At 44.8% G+C, this 19,679-nt stretch overlaps 1 protein-coding gene across 1 annotated transcript; it reads left to right on the top strand.

Annotated features, from left to right (window-relative positions):
- Window positions 1-3,794: 3,794 nt before the first annotated feature.
- LOC117549336 lies at window positions 3,795-8,004 on the top strand. The gene has a single exon (XM_034221158.1). The coding sequence runs from the start codon at window positions 3,810-3,812 to the stop codon at window positions 7,956-7,958; it is 4,149 nt and encodes a 1,382-aa protein (XP_034077049.1). The 5' UTR covers window positions 3,795-3,809; the 3' UTR covers window positions 7,959-8,004.
- Window positions 8,005-19,679: the final 11,675 nt, after the last annotated feature.

Consider the following 19,679-nt stretch of genomic DNA (forward strand, 5'->3'; position numbering starts at 1 on the left):
GATATCCCTTTAAATCTCTAACAAAGTGGTGACCCCGACGTCTAGATATAACGAAGCTGAGGAAGAATCCAGACGACCGGAATGGGTCGAGAACAAACGCTTTCAAACTTCTCAGACAATCAGCAGGGCCCTGCACAACTCTACACAAAGGTACAGACGCCTGTTATGAAATTCGACTGTCTGGAATTGGATACACTAAAACTTTAGGATTGTCTGTAGGTGTTTCACAGTGTTTTTAAAGTTTAAATGGAATATACAATGCATATTTTACTATGTTAGGAAAGTTATATACAAAACACAAACGTTGATCGACAGGTAGACCAAAAGTCCTGCGTAACGAAAATAGAGCAGTTTGGCGCGGATCTGCAGGTAGACTATTCCTGAGTGGCGTAGAGACGGGGCAGTTTGTGGGTGCGAGGTTTGACTCCTGCACGACAAAACCTGAAAACTCGATATATCAGATCGGGTCGCCGTCTAAAACTGGGGTAAATAACAGACTAAGGCTGAAAGCTAAAAGCCAGAGTTCTGTTATATACCAATCGAGGGAGAGAACGCGAACCTCACAAAAAATTGTGACGGGACCGTCTCTCGTTTTCCCTTGGTCTGTAAACTTAATTTGAAAAGCTAAACGTGTGATAAAGGGCTTTTCACGACCTGGGAGTTCCCCATGGAATGGTCACATTCTTTCAGAGTGTCGAAGCATCATTCGGGTCCACTAGCCTGTTGAAATAAACATCACATTATAAAAGCTGGACAAACTGTACGGGGAATAAATCTGTGTGATTTTTCAATTGTCTCCGGGGAGAAAAGAGGCACTCAGAAGAGTGAAGCTCATTTGTGGTCTGCTGCTGCCATCTAGTGGCTGAAAGGGGGTAACACACCCTTGACATTTGTATATATTTTAGCTTCAAACTTAGAGTTTCATCATTACATTGCTGGCCGGTATTGAAGACGGGAAGCACGTTAATAATAACAACGACAATAGCCCAGTATATGAATACAAGTGAACACATATTAATTAAGTCGGATAAATAAAAGCGAAGTGAATATGGAACGACAGAATGGTAAGGACTATTCTGAAATTCCAGGGAGTTACCGGGAGCAATGGGAACAGATTAAGAGATTGATTTTAAGTGGAATCAAACAGGGGGCTAAAGAAAAGGCTTGTACGGATCTCCGATTCCTACACGATACAATGATAACAGAGAATAAAGTGGGGGATGACGACACCGTAGGTAATTTGGGCACAGCATTGAATTTATATGAAAGACAGATTGTAAAGCAACTTGCACACCTAAACGAACAGAAGCCCAGATGGTTTGCCCGTAGCAAATGGAACAAGCAACAACAGGCACTAGATAGATTGAGGAGGGTTTGTCACAATGCTGCCCTCGTAATGATTGGAATTAATATTCCTCCCGTCACAGACCAAAATCTCCCGGGTGCAATGGCAATCCAAAGCCCCATAAAAACAGATGAAGTTAAGACTCTTCTGTTCCCTCATGGTATTAAAGACACAGAGGTGCCTACACATGGAGACATTCTGGACTATGTAGCAGAACGAGTCGAATATTTTAAAAGAATGCAAAATAATGTTGTCTCTAACTCAGAGCAGAAATCTCTAACTACGCCCATACAAAATCCGGCTATTCCCACCCGCTCCTCTCTCCTTTACCCGGATTTAGGTAGTCTGACTACACAGCCCCCTCCCCCTTATACTCTACCCGACGACAGCGCAAATAAATTGCAAATGATGGTGGCAGATGCATCGGACACAGAAGGAGAGGAGGCGGCCATGAGCGTAGGGAACTATAGGATGGTGGGAACAGTAGCGTTGAGTCCGTTAAGGGGCGTCCCTACTCCAAAGAAAAGACTAAATGTTAAACAAAAACAGGTTTCCTCCCCGTTAGACAGACTAGACAGCGCACACACCACGCGGAGGCCTAGTTTTAACACAGACCAGGAGGGGGTTTCCCCGAGCAGGGACAGTCGACCACTTGATAAGGAGCTCACCTCAGAAAAATTGACTTCCCTTCTGACAAATCTTACAGAGAGCCACTCAGGCGCTACACAGGCAGACACAACATACACAACTGACCTCCTAGATGAGAGGGAAATACGAGAAAGGCGGTGCTATGAACAACAGATTCAAGATAGACGCAAGGAGGAAGACAGGAGACAGGAACAGAGCGGATATGAGGGCTCGCTAGAAGATATAGAGAAGGGGGAGAGATGTGATCCTTTTCAGAACAGATCACGCCAAACGTATACGTCTAATTACCCAGGTGTTGAGGGGGGGGCATCGGGCCATGAAAGTGGGGAAGAGACGGCGAACCACAGAAATGATAGAAAGATAGCGGGCCATAAAAGGGATAGGGAAACAGCAAGCCATGAAACTGGGGGGTTTTACAATGGAGCAGGAGGCCAGGGTCGTAAAGACAGCTCTCAGGAAGAGGAAGACAGCAGGAGGGCGAGGTGCAAAGTTAAGCAGATATCTCTGACAGGAACAATAAGTGAACTAGTGGAAGTAGATCAGGTTCTTTCAATGCCCCGTAACAGATTAAGGTCTCACCACACCGCAGAAGACCCCACCAAGCATGCTTTTATGTATCCAGTATTACAGGCGCCTTTAGTGGCCGCGCAAAACGGGAAGACGGCTTATCATCCTTTCACACTAGGGGACATACATGCGCTGATCGATAAAATGCCGTTGCCTACTGAGGGAGGGAGACATTGGATGCGAAGGTTTGCAGACATGGCTGTAGGACAGACTATCTGTCTGGGAGATTTCAGGAGAATACTAGCACAACAGACTTCCTATTATGAGGTAGAAAGAGTTGAGGATAGATCAGGAACATCGACAATGAAAGATGACGTGCCTATTTCCTTTAACGATGTTCACAGCAAGCTGGGCAAAGCAATGAGAGAGCATTTCCCACAGACAGGGGGAGGTTACGGATCACTGTCATTTACATTTACACCTGGAGAGGCTGCAGCAACCATGTTGCTCAGGGCACGCCAACAATACACAATGGCAACTGACTACAGTCCAGATAATAATGACCAACATATACAGATGTTCCGTAAAGCAGTGCTTGCGGCAGTGCCGAAAGAAATTAAAAGTCTGATGGAGGACAATCCAGAGGTAGATCAGTTAAACACACAGACGTGGGAACGTCATTTAGCCCATCATTTAAGTAAATTCAACAAACAACATACAGAGGTTAAAACTGAGGAAGAGGAGTTGAGGGTGCAGTTACTGCGAACGCAGCTGGAAATAGCCCGGAAAACAGTTCAGAATGACAAAAAGAATGCCAAACAGTTGATTGTTCACCCAGTAGCGCCGGCCGCGCAGCCACAGGGGCAGCAAAACCCAAAAGGGGGCCTTTCCAACCAGGGTCCGCCCTATAGTCAGCCCCAATTTGGCTACAATAATAGCTCTTGGCAACAGAGGGGCGGGTTCAGAGGAGGGGTCAGAGGTCGAGGTGGCTTTGGGATGACTCCTAGATTGGAATACGTGAAGGTGTGTTTCATTTGCGGACAGCCAGATCACTGGTTCAAGCAGTGCCCACATGGAGCCCCACCTGGAAGGGGGCGGGCTAAAGGGGGGAACGGATCGGAGAAACCATATATCCAGACACCCCATGAGGCTGTCCCATTGCCGCAACAACCGAACCAGGGTCACATTGCCCCTAATGCTATGGCCGCCCCCTATGGCCAGTTTGTCCTGTATGAGGGGGAATACTACGAAGAATGAAGACGCCCAGGGAACCCTGGATGTACGGGACCTGGCGGATCCATACATTAATATGACTGTTAAAGACTCAAACCTACCATTCCTTGTTGATTCAGGAGCAAGATATTCCACCATCAATTCTCCCGTCTTCAAGGCGTCCAAAACATCTACAACAGTCTCAGTCATAGGGTTTTCGGGAAAAATAGAAATAATACCGCTTTCCACGCTGTTATCCACCAAGATAGCAGGACAGACATTCTTACACCAGTATATTCTTGCACCAAAAAGCCCGGCTAACCTCATGGGTAGGGATATTCTGATCAAAGCGAATGCCTCCATCCTCTGTTCCCCGGATGGACTGATAATATCATTCCCAAATGGCACAACCATCAATTGTTCGTCTTCTACCATAACATCAGGTTCTCAGATGATGTTGGCCCAGTCCACTGAGGCAGAAGCAACCCAACATGCCACTATATTCTGGGGACTGTTGGACCGACCTCGGGACAACACACCTGGACTGTATTCCATTTTTCAACAATGGAAGCCATGGATTAACCTCCTCAGGCCTTATGGCCCCCCTCCAGACCCCCCCCACCTGACGCTGAATTATGATAGAAAAGACGACCTAAGTTATGAATATGAGTATGATAATGAGGTGTCTATGGCCGTGTGGGACGTTACCACGACAAATCTCTTTGTGGGACAGGCGGGTGTGGCTGCGTCGGTTGAGCTCTCTGATGAACAACTGTACTGGTACCGTTTGTCTGCTGAGTCCACACCACACATTACATTAGCTATCAAAAAGAGTTATGAAGCTAAAGAACTTGGTCCCATGGTAAAGACGCTGCTAGAAGTCGAAGATTGGGAACCTACGCAGATCGCAGCACTGACATACTCTCCCTCACACAGAGCGTATCGTCTTAAAATCTACACACAAGAATGCATCCACATGGAAAGACACGAAGTAGATAGACATCATGGTAGGGAAAAAACTGACCATGCATATACAGTTGACATGTTGCGTGATCTCCCGTCTGACCTGTGGGCGTCGCACTCTCATGATGTAGGTTTCTGCTTAAAAGCCACACCAGTAACATTTGAGGTGAGCAGCTCTGTGCCTGTGAGCCGGTCACAATACCCGATCAAGCCACAGGCAAAAGGGGGTGTTGACAAGGCAGTTGAGGGACTGAAGAAAGCAGGGGTGTTAGAACCCTCACAAAGCCTTTGGAATACTCCCATACTTCCTGTATCAAAATCTAGCGGGGAGTACAGAATGGCTCATGATTTGAGAACCATTAATGCTATTACGACTACAGCTCTGATACCAGTTCCTAACCCCTACACGGCTATCTGTAATGTCTCACCTGAACACACATGGTTCACCTGTATTGACCTAGCCAACGCTTTCTTCTGCATACCTCTGGCAGAGAGTATGAGACCTATTTTTTCTTTTACAATAGGAGGGGAGAAACTACAATACACAAGACTACCACAAGGCTTCAGTTTGTCTCCAGGAATATTCAACAAAGTGCTCAGGGAACAGCTAGAGGGCGTTACATTGCCAGTGGGAGTAGTATTAATACAGTATGTAGACGACCTTCTCATCGCAGCACCTTCTGCAGCCTCTTGTTTGGAGGCCACCAGACACCTACTGGTGCGCCTCCACACATCAGGGTTCAAAGTCTCCAAGAAAAAGCTACAATGCACCCGTAAAGAGGTGACATTTTTGGGCAGAGTGATTTCCCCAGCAGGCACGGGCATGTCAGCAGCGCATCAGGAACACATTTTGAACCACCCGAAACCCAAGACAGTCAAAGACATGTTGTCTTTTTTGGGCCTCACAGGCTACAGCAGACACTACATCCCAGAGTATAACCCAAGAACAGCTGAACTCAGAAAACTCATCAACGAGAAAGGCATGCGCAATCTCACTGCCACACTAGACTGGACACAAGCGGCAGAAGCTGCGTTCATTTCTCTCAAACAATCCATGTCCCAAGTCACGGCTCTCGCCGCTGCATCCTATGCATTACCATTCTTTCTTGATGTTTCTGAAAATGAAGACACAGTAAATGGGATTCTTTTTCAGAAAAAGGGGGGTTGTAGGACAATATTGATGTATGTCAGTGTTACACTGGACAGAGTGGAAAACAGAGAACCTCCCTGCATGAGACACGCGGCAGGTACAGCACGTATCTTAAACAAGATTTCACACATTGTGATGGGCCATCCTTTGACAGTACTGACAACACACAGCATTGTCTCTTTTGTGAACTCAAGTGCATTCACAATGACTTCAACGAGACAAACAAGGCTGGAGAAAACTCTGACAAAGGCACACATCACATACACACACGAAGGAGTTAACAGCGCAGACACCATAGGTAGCGGAGAGCCCCATAGGTGTGAGGAAAGAATCATTCAAGATGTGAAGCTAAGAATAGATCTCAGAGACGAGCCCATCCCACAGGCAGAAAACCTGTTCACAGACGGCTGTTGTTTTAGACACCCCCAAAACGGCCTCCAAGCAGCCTATGCCGTGGTAAAACAAAAACCTGAGGGAAACTTTGAGGAAGTATCAGCTGGGGAAGTAACAGGGAAAGTATCAGCACAGTTGGCAGAAGTAATGGGAGTCATTGCAGCATTAGAGCTATCAAAAGGAAAGGATGTAAACATCTACACTGATTCAGCATATGTCCACGGCGTAATTCACGTGGAAATGCGACAATGGTTGAGAGCAGGATTTGTAACGTCCACAAATACCCCCATCAAACATGAGAAAGAGATCAGAAGGCTTGCAGAAGCAGTAATGTTGCCCAACAAGTTAGCTTTACTTAAGTGTAAAGGTCACAACGCAGAAAACAACTACTTGGCTTGGGGTAACAATGCAGCGGACAAAGCAGCTAAAGAGAAGGCAGGATATACACCATGGTATCAAATGCTTGTCTTAAAATCCGCTGACTTGCTGCCCGCAATAACAGATGAGACGCTTAAAGAAGCTCAAGAAGCGGGGTCTCCTCAAGACAAAAAACTATGGTCAAACCGGGGAGCTACCAACAAAGAGGGGATATGGTACTCCCCAGATGGGAGACCGGTTATACCCCCAGAGTGGATAAGATCCATGCTTAAAGAAGCACACGGCCCAACGCATTGTGGTAAAACTCAGATGAACAGGCACCTGACCCACTGGTGGCACCCATACCTACCAGACATGATAGCAAATCACCTAGAAGAGTGTGTAATTTGCTTAACCCATAACATCAGAGCCACTGTGAAACCACACCAGGGAAAGTTTCCTTTACCTAAGATGGCAGGAGAAGAAATCATCATTGACTACACTGACATGATTGACAAAGTAAGAGGATTCAGATATTTGTTAGTAGTAGTAGATGGATACACAGGTTGGCCAGAAGCTATCCCATGCAGAAGAGAAGATGCAGACTCAGTGATCAAATTCCTAGTCACGCATTACATTCCATTACATGGATTTCCTAGGAAAGTGAGGTCAGACAATGGCAGCCATTTCAAGAACCATGACCTACGCACAGTAGAAGAGTCCCTAGGACTAAGACACAGTTTTGGAGCAGTTTATCATCCACAGTCTCAGGGAAAAGTGGAAAGGATGAACCAGAACTTAAAACAAAAACTCAGCAAAGCATGTGAAGAGACGGGCATGAAATGGGTAGACGCATTGCCTCTGGCTCTTCTGTCAATCAGGAGCTCCATTAACAAAGGGACAGGTTTCTCTCCATTTGAGCTCACTTATGGTCACCAGTTCCCAGGTCCAGGAGCCCTAAGTGTAGGAAAGGAAGTAGAGGTTCTGAGTTCGAAACCATACTTCCAGCAACTTAAGGGATTAGTGGCAGATTTTTCCACCCAGGTTGCAGAGGCAAAAGGGGGACCCGAGAAACACGAAGCGAACACTGCGGAGTTCGTCTGGCTGAAAGCGATCAGACCCAAGTGGCTGAGACCCAGGTTCTCTGGACCCCATCGGGTGATGCAGAGGACATCTCACGCTGTCCGCTTGGAAGGGAAAGGAGACATCTGGTACCACTGGAATCAGTGCGCAGTGGGGAAACCTCCGGGAAGGACCCTAGACGACATCATCACGGACGTGGTCCGCGCAGAGGAGGAGGAACCAGAGGACAACACTCCTATCACCGACCCAGAAGTCGCCATAAGCGGGCGGGCTGAAGAGGACGGCGAGGAACGGTCCTGAGGGAACGAGGCAGAGCGGGGTGGATCAACGCTTCCAGATGGCGTCTGTCTCCTCCACCGGAGGCTGGCGTGTGAAAGCTGTCATCATCCTCCTCGTGCTGGGCCTGCTGTACCTGTCCAAGGTAGCCCCGCTTGATGAAGCTGTGACCATTCCAACGACAGGTGGCCCAGACTCTGAGGGCAAAATCACACCAACGGGCCAATCAGTGCCTAGCGACAAAGACAGGTTGTTTCCAATCACCACACTAACATTCAGTACAATGAGAGAGAGACACAGAGAGAGAAGAAGGAGGAATGCCCCTCTCTCTGCTCACGAACCACAGAAGATTTCTTTTGACTGCCCAACTGCAATATGTAACTCACCAAACTGTGTTATTACGTACCCTGTGTTTTTAAGCAAGGGTGGCGACTACACGGTGTGGGAAGCGTATCCAGGGACGCAGTATCAGGAGTTCCGGGTCTCGTCAGGGATGGTAAGAATAACACTCAACACCATTGCAAATATGCCCCCAGAACTGTGGTGTAGCACGGCAGAACAGTTAAAATATGAGTCCCAGTGCACGGCACGGAAGCCAGATTACAAAGCTCCCAATTCGGGGGTCACTGGATGTGCATTTATTGAACCAGAGCATGAAACAGATTTTTCTAATTTAGGGGTCGCCGGACACGCCTCTATTAGAACATATATTGAACCATATCATGAAACAGGTTCTCCGGAAAAAGCCCTAATATCCACTCCACTTAAACAAACAGGAGAGGATGTAGATTCTTCAAAAAAGGCCTTAATCGCTCCACCTAAACTAACTAAAACCAATTCGGCAATGAGTTTAATGTTAGACTATGCACATGAACGCAATGTTAGCAACTGTTGGCTGTGCCAAAACATGCCAGAATCCGTACATTCTCCCATGTTTAGCCCAATTCCTTTCACGAAAGCGGACTACGGTTTAGTTAGCTGGAATGACATAGCATCCCGCATTGGAGATGAGGCCGAGGATTGTTACACTCCTTCGTATCCAATAAACTCTGAGAAACCTCTACAATACAAGGGTTTAATCTCGCTCATTGTTGAGACAGTAAATAAGGATTACCTGCCAGAGGGGTTCAAACAGTTGACGGTCCTAAGACTAATATATGTGAAGAAATATATTAACCTAGCTTTTGAATACAGATTCCAATTAGCTCTAGCCCAGACTAATTGCTCGGTTAACTTTACCAGTCCAATATGTACACTGCAACCACACACTCCATCTTTATTAGTTGAGGCTTTGGTAACAGTAGTGCCCTGGTTCGGCTCCAGAACAGTGGACTCAGTTGAGGTTAAAATACATGACTGTTCGCAGCCATTACCCTTAGGTAAGTCCCCTACCCGTGACTGTTCTGTCTATGTTCCCCCAGTTGTAGTACATGAGTGGAAGAATGTGTCCATCTGTTTCCAGAATGAAAGAGGATCTCTTACCTCTCCAGATGTGGGCCACAGCGACTGTAATACCGTAATAAAGGTGCAGTTAGCCAGAACGCCCCTCCCGCAGAGGGTTTACTTAGTTTGTGGGGACCGAGCCTATGGCTGTATGCCTTATGACATTTTCTATGGCACCTGTTACCTGGCCTATCTAATCCCTTTAATCCGTAAAGTGAAGACTGATGAGATTGCAGCTATACTTCCCTCTCTACATAGAAACAGCAGGTCGATTACAGAAGGACAGCGGATGGCTAGTCTATTTTTACCATGGTACGGTATTTATGTTTCTCAGCAGGAAATTGTGGCGTTGTCCAAAGTAGTGGAAAATCACTTAAATGCATCTAACACAGCCATGTTAGCCGAACATAAGGAATTACAGGAGGTTAGGACTGTAGCATTACAAAATCGTATGGCACTGGATCTTTTATTAGCCGCCCAGGGGGGCACATGCAAGGTGATTGGATCTGAGTGTTGTTCTTTCATCTCTGATGCTACACCTGAGGTCATGGATATGGCTCATGATACCGCCAGGGGGATAAAAGAGTTGCATGAAACTCATGGGTTTACCCTTGGGGATTTAACTGGAACTTTTGGATCGTGGGGTGCGGGGTTGGTTAAATTTGCAGTGACCGTTTCAATGTTTATCTTAGTTGTGCTAATTGTGATAATCTGCTTGGTCACTGTAGTTAAACTAGCCATACGAAAGATGACCAAAACCGCCCTCCAGGCTCCACAGAGACTAGTGGGATATTCCACAGTGGATGACTCCGTGTTGATGTACGACGCCCAGCTTTCAGATCCGTGGGGCACAATCACGGCTTCTGCTCCATGGGGACCCCCACAAAATGAATGACAAGTTGATTAAAATTGACACTCAGAATGTAGAAGATGTATATAGATTTTACCTTTTCGGGTTTTTACACTACGCAATAAATGTCTGATTCTTCTTTTTCAGATTTTTAAACAATGTATTTGACTAAAATGAATGTATAGATAAGTGCCTTACTTTTGACTAAAGCGTAGTGAAGTAATGTTAAAGCTTGAGGACACTGCAATTTTGCAGATTACGGATTAATCGAATCACCACTGTGAATGCTATACTTTGAACTGTGAATTTCAACTGGACCTTTACAATCCAGATTTTATACCTCAGGTGGATTGCTAATAATCCTAAATGTTAAATGTGTTTTTACTATAATTGTCTTGAAGCAAATCTTTGAGATGCAAGCTATTTTTAAAGTTTGTAATTTGATGATTAAGGAGGACTAAATGATAAATGATAAAAGAGGTTATTTGGAAACATATATTTTACTATTTTCTTCTATATATTTTTTTGGTATGTTTATTTTTGTGCTATTGATGGACGATTTGTCTAAACACTGAGGATATATTTTGGTATTTCTACACGGTCATATGAAGTTGATATGTGGAGCCATTCCTGAATGTTTAAATAGTCTGAATCCCAGGTTATAATGTGAGTGTCTTGAAATAGTTGATCTCTTAAAATGAGACCAAAAGGGGGATTTGTAGAGTTATATTTGTATTTATTCATGTTAGCAAACTATGGATAAGCTTAAAATGGGAATAATTTGGGTGGAACTGTGAGCTGGATGTGGGGCCTGTTTGACATATGTTTTTGAGGACAAAGGAAGATGGGGGAAGGTGAGAGCATGTCTTGAGTTGCATTCAATTTAGATCTAGCTACAGTGATTGGGGAAGCCTAAGGTCTAAGGTGTCTGTGATATTTGGGGCGGCCAATCAATGATGTCCGAATGGGAGGATCTGATAACTCCTCCCATTGTCACAGAGTAGAAACACAGAAACACACGCGGTGTTCAGCCTCTTTCCTCTGGCTGGCTCACGTGCAGGTAAATTCGGGATCCCAAAGATTAACTGTATTGAATTTGTACTGTATTGATTGTATTGTTTTGTCATATTACCATTAAAGTAGATATTGTTTACTTGGTGGCACTGGATTTCTTCCTGTATTATAACCAGCTTCATAGGAACGCGCGGAGATTTGAAAAGCGGATCAGATATCCCTTTAAATCTCTAACAGTTAATACATTTCAAAGCGCGCTAATTAAGCCAGCTGCCACTAATCTGTTGATTAGTAGACAGCAGGGCTCGCTGCAGAAGCCTGGTTTTAACCTGTTGGTTAATAAACTACAGAGCTCGCGGCATTCCTCTGTCCGAGATACGCCTCGTACACACGGCCTTAATAAACCCATGAGCGCCGTTATAACGCCTCATGTGGGCAGCACTGCACACACCTCTCATCCGCGTGTATGCGCCTCATGATGAGAGACGGAGTGAAATGCAGCATGTGGAAACTCCCTCGCAGCCCTTTTGCCTCACGGGCAGCGGCGGCGATGGCGTGGCTCGTCACCATGATGACCATTACGGCACATCACAGAGAAGCCTCTCCCCCCAGCAGTTTCATGGGATACAAGAAACACTCCTGTTATCCCAGGAACAGTGTCTTGCGCGGTTTACTCCCGCTATTTTTCTAAATCTCGGAAAAGAACGGGGAGTCGCCCCGTTGCTGTACAATCAAACATGTGTTGATTTGCACAGACAACAGGCCACGGCTATGGAATTAGCCTACCTCAATCGCCAGGGAGGAGTACGATCTGCGCAGCTTCTGAACGCAGCCAGGCGGCTGCTGTTCTGGGCGCGCACACACATTGCTCTCCATCAGAGCAATGTATATTCCCGGCGAAATTAACAGAGGGGCTCGCAGAACGCAGCAGCCGTTGTATGCGAGGAGTATGGAGACTCAGACCTGTGTCACGCACACTGGCGCCTCAGTGGGATTTGGCTTTGGTGTTACGCGCACTAAAGCAAAGCCCCATTTGAACCTGATCAGGTTCCCCTTAAACTGTTTTCAGCCAAAGTAGTACTGCCAGAGTGATTTGTCTGCTCTCTCTGTGGCTCCGTCATGCCTCCAGATCCAAGGAGATGGCAGTTCAGCTGTTTTACGCCCTAACCCGGCTTCATGCCTAAGGTCATCACAACTCTTTTAGGTCAAGAGTGATCACCCTGGCTGGCTTATTCCACCCTCCTTACAGGTCGGAGGAAGAAGCCACGTCTCATCTCCTCTGTCCTGTGCGCGCGCTGTCTTGCTATGTGGCGCGCACGGCGGCCTGGCGCCGTTCTCAGCGTCTGTTTCTATAGAGAGCGCTCGATCGGGCAACCTCTGTCTGCACAACGGCTGTCACACTGGCTGTCTGAGGCTGTGTCACAGGCATATGTCTCCTCTGGGGTAGAGCCCCCGGAGAACATCAATGCGCACTCCACCAGAGGAATTTCCTCCTCCACGGCGTTGCACGGAGGAATATCAGTGGAAGATATTTGCACTGCTGCATCTTGGTCTTCCCCCTGTTCATTTACTCATTTTTATTTGAGAGATGTCTCCCATTCCTCTCTGACACACCCTGTACTGGGTGTCCTGTCGGAGTGAGTGACGTCAGGGAGCCAGCTGTGCGCCTCTCTCCTGCCTCTCGGCACGCGGAGAGCGGCCCTTTTCCCCTCTTATAGGAGGGATGTTCCTTTTTCCTCTGACACACTTTGTACGGAGTGCCTGGTCAGAGTGAGTGACGTCAGGGATCCAGCTGGGCGCTCTCCTACCTGTCTGACACACAGAGAGCTGCTGTTCCCCCTCTATGATCGCTGGACAAGGTGGGACCTTCGTCTCTACTTTCTCACAGCGGCCGGTATGTATTGTTCCCAGCCTTCACCCCGTCGGGAAGATAGGCATGTTTTGCTATGTTCCAGGGACGATGATGCGCCATTACGCATGGCACAACAGGCAGGGGGTGTTATTGAGCAGGTGTGTCTGTGCTTCTAGTGCAGGGCGGACCCAGTGGGGCGCAGACTACATCATGCTTCGCCCTTAACCCAATAGCGATAGCCTTAGAGGGCGAAGCCATATACGGAATATAACTGAGGTTACCTACTGTAACCCCAGCTTCTATGAGTAAATGGCGCAGCCCTCTAAGTGTGGGGCCCCACTGGCTCTACGAATAGCTGAAGAAAAGTTATTTTGTATGGGAGCAGATGGCCGGACCTCCTTCCTATTTATACCGGAAGGAGGCCCACGTGTGGGGCCCACCTTGCGGGTGGGCGTGGACTACAAGTTTTCAGTGCTGCGCGGGGGCACAGGGAGATTACCCAATAGCGATAGCCTTAGAGGGCTGCGCCATTTACTCATAGAAGCTGGGGTTACAGTAGGTAACCTCAGTTATTTTTGCCGGGCCGGATAAAATGATTGGTCGTGCTTTTTACAGTACTACGGCTTCCACAGATGACGTTTTTTTATGGATTTTTTTGTCAAAGCACTTAAGATATTCATTGCTATCGGGATGTTAAGAGCATTCAATGGAATATAACAAAAAGTGTATCTCGAGCCAGTTTCTCAATACCCACCTTTAAGAGAATTCCATGGAATATAACAAAAAGTGTTTCTGAAATAAATGACATACCCCACCTTTAAAATACTTAATAAAATCTGAAAGACACCGGTAACCAATGCAGTGATGCAAGCACAGTGGAAATGTGAACCCTTTATTATGTGTTTGTTAAGCATTCTGAATTAATTGCAATTTCTTTAGAGATAGTTTAGTATACAGTCCCCTCCAAATCTATTGGAAAAGCAAGGCCAATTGGTTTATTTTAGCTGTACACTGAAAACAATTAGGTTTGACATCAAAAGATGAATATGAGTCAAAAGGTTTCAGCTTTTGATTCCAGGTATTTACATCTGGATCTGATAAACAACTGAGAAGATAGCACCTTTTGTTTAAACCCACCCATTTTTCAAGTGAGCAAAAGTATAGGAAAAGTGACTTAAAATAGTGTGAAAAGTGAAAAATTATTTAAGTATTTAGTTGCAAATCCTTTGCTTGCAATAACTGCATCAAGCCTGCAACCCATTGACATCACCAAACTTTTGTATTCTTCTTTTGTGATGCTTTTCCAGGCTTTCACCGGATCCTCTTTCAGTTGTTGTTTGTTTCGGGTGGTTTCTCCCTTCTGTCTCCCCTTTAGCAGGTAAAATGCACACTCAAAAGGGTTTAAGTCTGGAGATTGACTTAGCCAGTCTTAGGGATGCTCCGATCGATCGGTCACCGATCGAGATCGGCCGATACTCACTCTCTACCGATCGATTGGTGCTCTCTAAACATGCCGATCGCGAGAGCCGATCGCATGACGTAAAATACATGACACTTTTCTCTGTGTGCGGCAAAACAAGCTCGCCAAAATGGCTTCACCGGTCTGGCATTATTTTAAGGTGTCCGAAAAAGACAATAAAATAGCGGTATGCAACGTGTGTGAAGCAGAAATCCTGCAGCTCCACCCGCCGGACCGGTAAGCGGAACGAAACACACAAGAGTTAGACCTAACACACTTAGCTATTTTATCTACCTCTGGAACAAGCTAAACTAGTTATTATAAATATATTTATTCTTCACTGTCGGGTCACTCATTACTGGATCAGTGAGCTGCATGAGATACTGACAGGCTGTCAGGAGAGAGAGAGAGAGAGGGGGAGAGGAGGAAATTACATACCTAGGATCTATTCTTGAGGCAAACCTCTCCTGTGACAAAATGGCATCCAATATAATAAAAAAAGTCAATCAAAGAACTAGATTCCGATACCGGATCTCCTCTCTGGTAAACAAAAACACCCTGAAAACTCTGGCAGGAGCACTCATTCAAGGGTACTATGACTATGCTTGCACGTCATGGTACCATAGCACCTCCAAGGCGCTAAAAATAAAACTTCAAACATCGCAAAACAAACTGGTCAGACTAGTACTTGACCTTTCATCTAGAACCCACCTCACCTCTGCCCACTTTGACAACCTAGGATGGCTTAGAGCAGACGACAGAGTACAGCTACTTGCAATGGGCCTGGTCTACAAGATCCACTACACCTCTATGGTACCCATGTACACAGGGCCGGACTGGGACAATAAGTCAGGCCGGGAATTATACACCCAACCAGGCCACTACCAGTTTTATTTTGTGTAATTTTCCTGGATTTATTTGTCAATATTTACAGCGTTGCTGCCCATAGTGATAGCCCTAAACTTTAAAACTACCCCAGAATAAACATATGGACATGGGTTACTATTTTTTTTTAAAAGTGCAAATCTATTTAGGAACCTATCCATGTGAACATATTTTAAGTGGAGGTGGACCTCAAATCCTATAGGGGGGTCCGGGGGCATGCTCCCCGCGGAAGATTTTTTTTTTTAAATGTTGGACTTAAATGCATCAATCTGGTGCACTTTGAGGGGGAAATAAAGAGACTACACCCATATGAAACAGAACTGTATACATTTAAATAATCATAAGAACATGGCCATAACCAATAACATACCATATCCAATATGAAAAAACATTGAAACTTGTTTATTTATTTGTTTTTGGTTCATTTATAGTTAGCATGGCATAGTGTGTCTGTGCTCCTGAACCAGCCTCACCGTCTCCCTCCTCTCCCCCTGCTCCTCTTTGAGGCAGCAGCAAAGACTAGTTTTAGCTCTCAACAAGTTTTTAAAGTTTATCCTACCTTTTTTCACCTAGTTAACTTTTTTTTTTGTATTATTCATCTATATTTTACTAATCACTCCCCCTTTAAATGGAAATATGTGTTTACATAAATGGTGACCAAACCGTTTGAGACCCACAGTGAACTTAGACTAAGTTAACTATCTAAACACTCTAAAGTCCTTTACCTCACCTGAGCTGTAGTTATCAGCCTCTCAGTCTGACAGCAGAGGACTCTCCTCCACCTTGTTGACAGCTCATTCCGTTAGCGCCGCTAGCTAGCACCGGATGCTAACAACAACAATACACGTAACCAGTGCACGCGCTTTCTCTCTCGCTTGCTCGCGCCACACATACACACCCTCCCGAGCTTGAATGACACGAGACCAATCGAGGGCATTAGTGTATGATCTGTATGAAAGTAGCCATGTCGGCAGGCCACATCATGAAGACAGCCAGTCACCCTCTGTGAGGCAGAGTCAGACCCACATTTGCGCAGCGTTGCGTTCACAATACATTAAAAAAATTCCTCAGGCCAGCAGGCCACTTAACAGGCCAGGCCATCGGGAAACCTCCCGGTCCTCCCGATGGCCAGTCCGGGCCTGCATGTACATGTCAAAATTATTCCCAAAGGTCAAGGAATACCATGATCGTAACACCAGAGGGAGCTCCACAAATCATGTGAAACCCAGATTTGGCACAAAAAAGGGGGAATACACGTTTCGCAATTATGCCACATCAAGGTGGAACGCTCTTCCCACAACTGTAAAGGAAAGTAAAACTATACTTACCTTCAAAACCTCTCTTAAAGAGCACCTTCGGGGGAGAGCATTGCAAAACTGGCCCCGGTAATGGTACAATCTCAACCTGTCGTTCAATGGACAGCTTCCCCCCCCCATCTATGTATATACTCGCATTTTAGACTATGTTACTAACTGTATATCTGTAGACTTGGTATGTCTTAAATGTCCGGTTAGGATGAATTAGAACGAAATCTAAAATGAAAATTGTAAATAAGCAATCTGTATGTAAAAAACCACCTGTATGTAAATTGTAAATAAGCCATCTGTATGTCAAATATGTCTTATATGTCTTAAATTATATGATGAATTGGAAATGGGGGACCCTGATGTAAACAAGACGAAAGTCTTTCTCTGGTCTGCATCCCCTTAACAATTGTATGTTTTGAGCTGTACTGTACTGTATCCAATATACAAGCTGTTAATAAACTTTTCAATCAATCAATCAATCAATCAATCAGAGAGGGGGGAGAGAGAGAGGGAGAGAGGAAAAGAGAGCCTTTCCACTCATTTCTCCCGTGTTATTATCCAAAGTGAATGTAAACTTGAATAATGTACATCATTTGAATGTAATAATTAAGTTGATTGTTGTTTGTGGAAGCTCCAGTGAATGAGCCCCATTAACTGAGTTTAAACATCACTTTAAATGGAAGATTTAAAGTGATGTTTAAATCTTCCATTTAAGCCCCGCCCACTCGATCGAATCGGCGATCGGTATCGGCCGATACTGAATCCGGCGATCGGCCCCGAAATTGGCGATCGGAGCATCCCAGTCTAAAACCTTCCACTTCTTTTCCCTGATAAACTCCTTGGTTGTTTTGGTATTGTGTTTTGGGTCGTTGTCTTGCTGCATGATGAAAGATCTCCCAATCAGTTTGTTTGCATCTCTCTTTAAATTAGCAGACAACATGTTTCTGTAGACTTCTGAGTCCATTTTGCTGCTGCCATCATGTGTTTCATCATCAATGAAGATCAATGAGCCAGTCCAGAAGAAGCCATGCAAGGCCAAGCCATGACTTTACCTCCACCATGTTTCACAGATGAGCTTGTGTGTTTGGGTCCTGAGCAGATCCTTTCTTTTACCACACATTAGCCTTTCCATCACTTTGGTAAAGGTTGATCTTTGTCTCATCTCTCCATAAAAATGTGGCCCAGAACTTTTGAGCCTCGTCTCTGTACTTTTTGGGAAATTCAAATCTGGCCTTCCTATTCTTAATGCTAATGAGTGGTTTGCATCTTCTGGTGTAACCTCAATCTGCTAACGTCAGATTGTGATACCTTCACTCCTGCCCTCTGGAGGTTGTTGGTGATGTTTCTTTACAGTTCTCACAATGTTTCTGTCATCAACTGCTGATGTTTTCCTTGGTCTACCAGTTTGAAGTCTGATGCTCAGTACACCAGTGGTTTATTTCTTCTTAAGGACATTCTAAATGGTTGTACTGGCTCTGGCCAATGTTGGTGCAAAGGCTCTGATGGATTTTCCATCTTCTCTCAGTTTCAAAATTGCTTGATTTTCTCCCATAGGCAGCTCTGTGGTCTTCATGTTGGTTACACCGTTTTAACTAAAAATGCAGTCTGCACAGGCAAAACCCAAAGCTAAAACTGAAAGTAGACATGCAGTGCTATTTATTGTTTGAATAATCAATGTAGCAGCGCACATGGGCAACAAACAACACCTGTCAGTAACATGTTCTTATACTTTTGCTCACTTGAAAAATGGGTGGGTTTAAACAAAAGGTGCTCTCTTCTCAGTTGTTTAACAGATCTAGATGTAAATACCTGGAATTAAAAGCTGAAATACTGACCTTTTGTCTCATATTCATCTTTTGATGTCAAACCTAATTGTTTTCAGTGTACAGCAAAAATAAAGCAATTGGCCTCGCTGTTCCAATAGTTTTGGACGGGACTATATTGTGTGTATGAGTAGTCCATACATGAAGGTGTACATATACTTGTGTTGCAAGCCTTATACAGTCAAGGAAGACTGGCCAATGTTGTGCCATAAAATAATGGATATGTGCTCTGTTAACACACTTAGTCAGACCTTTGGACTGAGTGGGCGTGTACACACTGAGTTTGATTGAAAAATCTCTCTCTTGTCTGTGCACATGTTTCATTGTTATTGGTAATAAGTTAAAATCCCATAGTAGCTTATTACTTTTTTCAATGCAGCCCGTTGACTTTTCACAGTAAAAAAAACACAACGTTATAATTTTATTGTTTTTTTCATTTGAACTTCTGTACTCTGGTCTCTATTGCAAAATAGATCTAATTCTTAATGCATTTACTAATTAAATAAAGATTAGGCCATAGCTAATGCTATATTGAAATATATGGGACTTTTTATTTTTAAAAACCCCACTGTAGTTAAACATAATTGTTTTGCAAATATTGCAATTCAAATTATTGTTTTAATTATTTTGAGGGCCACCTGTGTACATTGGATTGGGGAAAAAAATAGTGGTGAAGACTAAAACAATTTTTCTTGTAAATGAGTTAACGTACCACAAGAGGGCGGTGTTTGTTAGGAAGAGAGGATATGGCCATGTTGACGTCTAGAAAATATCTGTTGTTGATGTATGATTGTATTGTGTATTCAATTACAATAGAATCACCTCACAAAAAGCCTCAGGGCAAGACTGAAGCACATGTTTAAAGACAATAATACAAGTATTACATCTTTAGCTGTGTTTAAATTCCCCTGCTAAAAGAAATTAAACACATTCAGTTATCTTCAGATGATCATAACACTCTTTAAAACAAATGCATTTTTCAATGATTTAAAGTGAACACATGGTTTTCGTGGCTCAGTGATGGTAGGGAGGAATATTTGCTGTAGAATAATCAGGCTCTTCCACTTTTCTCCACATGGCAGCACTTTGTGCCTGTGGTAACCCTCATCTTA

Source organism: Gymnodraco acuticeps, unplaced genomic scaffold (genome assembly GCF_902827175.1).
Source record: "Gymnodraco acuticeps unplaced genomic scaffold, fGymAcu1.1, whole genome shotgun sequence".
Classification (NCBI taxonomy): domain Eukaryota; kingdom Metazoa; phylum Chordata; class Actinopteri; order Perciformes; family Bathydraconidae; genus Gymnodraco; species Gymnodraco acuticeps.

Bases quoted from the DNA above. Each gene is read 5' to 3' on its own strand.
- LOC117549336 (XM_034221158.1), top strand. From the start codon at position 3,810: ATGACTGTTAAAGACTCAAACCTACCATTCCTTGTTGATTCAGGAGCA.